General features: G+C 52.7%; 1 protein-coding gene across 2 annotated transcripts; it reads right to left on the bottom strand.

The window, feature by feature from the left end:
- Positions 1 to 334: 334 nt before the first annotated feature.
- Positions 335 to 1,969, bottom strand: LOC123172878 (expansin-like A4). 2 transcript variants are annotated; one of them, XM_044589777.1, is made up of 2 exons: positions 1,009 to 1,969; positions 335 to 753 (listed from the first exon to the last, which is right to left on the bottom strand). In XM_044589777.1, the coding sequence occupies exons 1-2, from the start codon at positions 1,845 to 1,847 to the stop codon at positions 522 to 524; spliced, it is 1,071 nt and encodes a 356-aa protein (XP_044445712.1). In that variant the 5' UTR covers positions 1,848 to 1,969; the 3' UTR covers positions 335 to 521. The 2 variants fall into 2 exon arrangements, with proteins under 2 accessions (XP_044445712.1, XP_044445713.1); XM_044589778.1 differs by lacking the exon at positions 335 to 753 and having other exon boundaries at positions 794 to 1,969.
- Between the last annotated feature and the right edge of the window lie 666 nt (positions 1,970 to 2,635).

The raw sequence follows: 2,635 nt of genomic DNA, 5'->3' as shown, positions 1-2,635 counted from the left end.
ATAAAAAAAAAACTCTTCATCTAGTGTAAAGATAATTGTAGTTAAAAAACATGCACGGATCTTAGTGTTGTATCGACATTACTCGGTGTCAAACTAAGATTTAACTATTATCAATCGACTGAAAATTGGCAAAATTGTTAGTGCTATTTATCTTGTGGGATTATCACTGATTCATGAGCGGTAGTTAAATGACGATGTCATGCATGCACAATAAACTACTACTGCATAGATAATATAAGAATGTTTTTCAAACTATATTAGCTTGAAAAATGTTATATAAGACAGAGGGAGTAGAGATAAGTGTCACCAAATTCCACGGAGAAGCCGGTCAAAGAAGAATCAACGATAGCCGCAAGGTATCTTTAGACTTGGACCCACGGCATGCCGAGATGTACATACGACTGGTCATGAGACTAGGTGCCGAATGCCTAATGCCGATAGCTCACCCACCCACTCATGTAGTGCATGCATGAGTACAATGACAACGATCTCAATTCTCAAGCATGTCTATATATAGCCCACTAATATGCACTAGCTACTTGCCAATGTGGAACCACAATCATGGAGCACGCACCATTTCTTTTGGCCGAACTCCGGCGACGACGATGAGGTGTTCCAGGTCGGAATATCCCAAGGGCGTCGTTGTAAAGTTTCCTAGCTTTCGGGGTCTTTTTTGCTGTTATGCCCCTTCCTCCGTTTCTCTTCACTTTTCTGCTTCGTGTTGTGCCGTTTGGTCGGTAAAGCGCGGCCGCGATGTACATGCAGCGGAACGTCCGTGCACTGTACATGCAGCAGCAACATCAATGCATCATCGGCCTTCCCGGCGGCTGGCCGGTGGCATGCAGGCCGGCTCTCATGGACCGTACTAGGGTCCACGATGGATGGGAGCGTGGGCGTCATCTCAGCTCCTACTCGTCGTCGTGGTTGTCGTCTCCGGCGCTGCACGAGGCGCTGCCGCAGGTGTTTGCAGCGACCTCGGTGACGCGCAGGCCAGTGTCGTAGACCGCGCCAGGCTGCCACTTCGCGGGGAGCATCGCCCCTTCGGCGCGCAGCCACTTGCTGCCGGAACCAGCGGTGACTACGAGCCGAAGCTGCAGCGGGCCGGCCGGCGCGCGCGACGTGCGCCACCCCCCGGGTGACCCCTGGTGACGCGTCATGTACTGCCAGTTCATTGGCGATGGAGCGGCAGCGCTCTGGGCGGCACCAAGAGCCGCCGCCTGCGCGACCTCGACCGCGACTATGTCGGTCTGGCCGCCGTGATAGAGGAAGCGGAGGGCGAGGTGCCCCCTGTTCCTGCTGCTCGTCTCATCCACCCTCACCGCCAGGTTTTTGCTCTTGTACGCGCAAGGTATCCTCCTGAAGTCGACGTTGACGGCCGCGTCCACCAAGCTCCTGAGCTGACCATCGTCACGAGAAGCGGTCAAGGCTGCGAACGCGTCCTTCGTGAGCTGGAACTGGCTGCCGCCTGTCCTGTTCGTGTCCGTCGCCGGCTTAGCCACGTCAGCGACGACGACGACCTTGACGCCGTCCTCCGCGCACGCGCCCCGGTCCCTGCACCTCAGCTGGTAGCAGGCGCCGCAGGCCCGGCCGCTATGGAAGAATCCAGCGCTGACGGTCGCGATGTGGAACCCACCGTCCGCAGCGAGGTCCGCCGGGTCACAGTAACCGCACGCGGCGCCGATGAGGATGCCGGCGTCGGGAGGGAGGAGGGAGGCGGTGGAGCGGCGAGGGCACCAGCCACAGCGGTAGGACCATGATGGCGAGGGAGCCGCAGAAACGTGCGCGGGCAGTGATTGGGCGACGGCGGCGGCCACCGCGAGGACGAGGACGAGGAGAAGGCGCGCCATGGTCGGGAGATCGATGAGGCTAGAGTCTAGAGAGCAAGATAAGTTAGTGGATGAGTTTCCTCCTGCCGTGCAAATGGATGTGTATGTATGTATGGATGGATGGATAACGTGGCTGAGAATGAGACTGGGAAGAGGAGGTGTGTGGTTGAAGGCTCCCTTTAAGCACCAAGCTACACCTACGTCTACGTGGGGGGCATGAAATGAACGAAGATGATATCGAAGCAAAGGATCTTTTCAGGTCTACACTACTCCCTTCGTTTCCAAATATTTGTTTTTCTAGACATTTAAATAGACTACATCATAGGTACTCTCTCCGTCCAAAAATACTTGTCATCAAAATGGATAAAAAGGGATGTATTTAGAACTAAAATACATCTAGATACATCCTCTTTTATTCATTTTGATGACAAATATTTCCGGACGAAGGGAGTATGTATGTAGACATATTTTAGGGTGTAGATTCACTCATTTTGCTTCGTATGTAGCCATTTGTTGAAATCTTTAGGAATACAAATATTTGGGAACGGAAGGAATAGTAATTAACTGGAGGGGATCACCAGAGGATTTCATGTGCTCATGGGCGGCCTTTTTCACTATTATGACCCTTTCAATGAACTTTGTCACAAAATGAACTCGACGTGAAAGTATTTCACAATCTGACCCTTTTAGCAACGCCACAGTCCGCGGCGTTTCTGCCCAACATAGAAACGCCGAGGTAGCTAGCGTTTCTGATCAAAGAAGAAACGCCGTGGTAGCTAGCGTTACGGACCAGGTAAGAAACGCCAAAA

The sequence above is a fragment of the Triticum aestivum genome, unplaced genomic scaffold (genome assembly GCF_018294505.1).
Source record: "Triticum aestivum cultivar Chinese Spring unplaced genomic scaffold, IWGSC CS RefSeq v2.1 scaffold244162, whole genome shotgun sequence".
Lineage (NCBI taxonomy): Eukaryota > Viridiplantae > Streptophyta > Magnoliopsida > Poales > Poaceae > Triticum > Triticum aestivum.
This window is presented reverse-complemented; position numbering and strand designations above follow the sequence as displayed.

Bases quoted from the DNA above. Each gene is read 5' to 3' on its own strand.
- LOC123172878 (XM_044589777.1), bottom strand. From the start codon at position 1,847: ATGGCGCGCCTTCTCCTCGTCCTCGTCCTCGCGGTGGCCGCCGCCGTC. The intron at 754-1,008 runs CGCGGTCTACGA...CTGCATGTACAT, and splicing joins CCCGCGAAGTGGCAGCCTGG to CGCGGCCGCGCTTTACCGAC.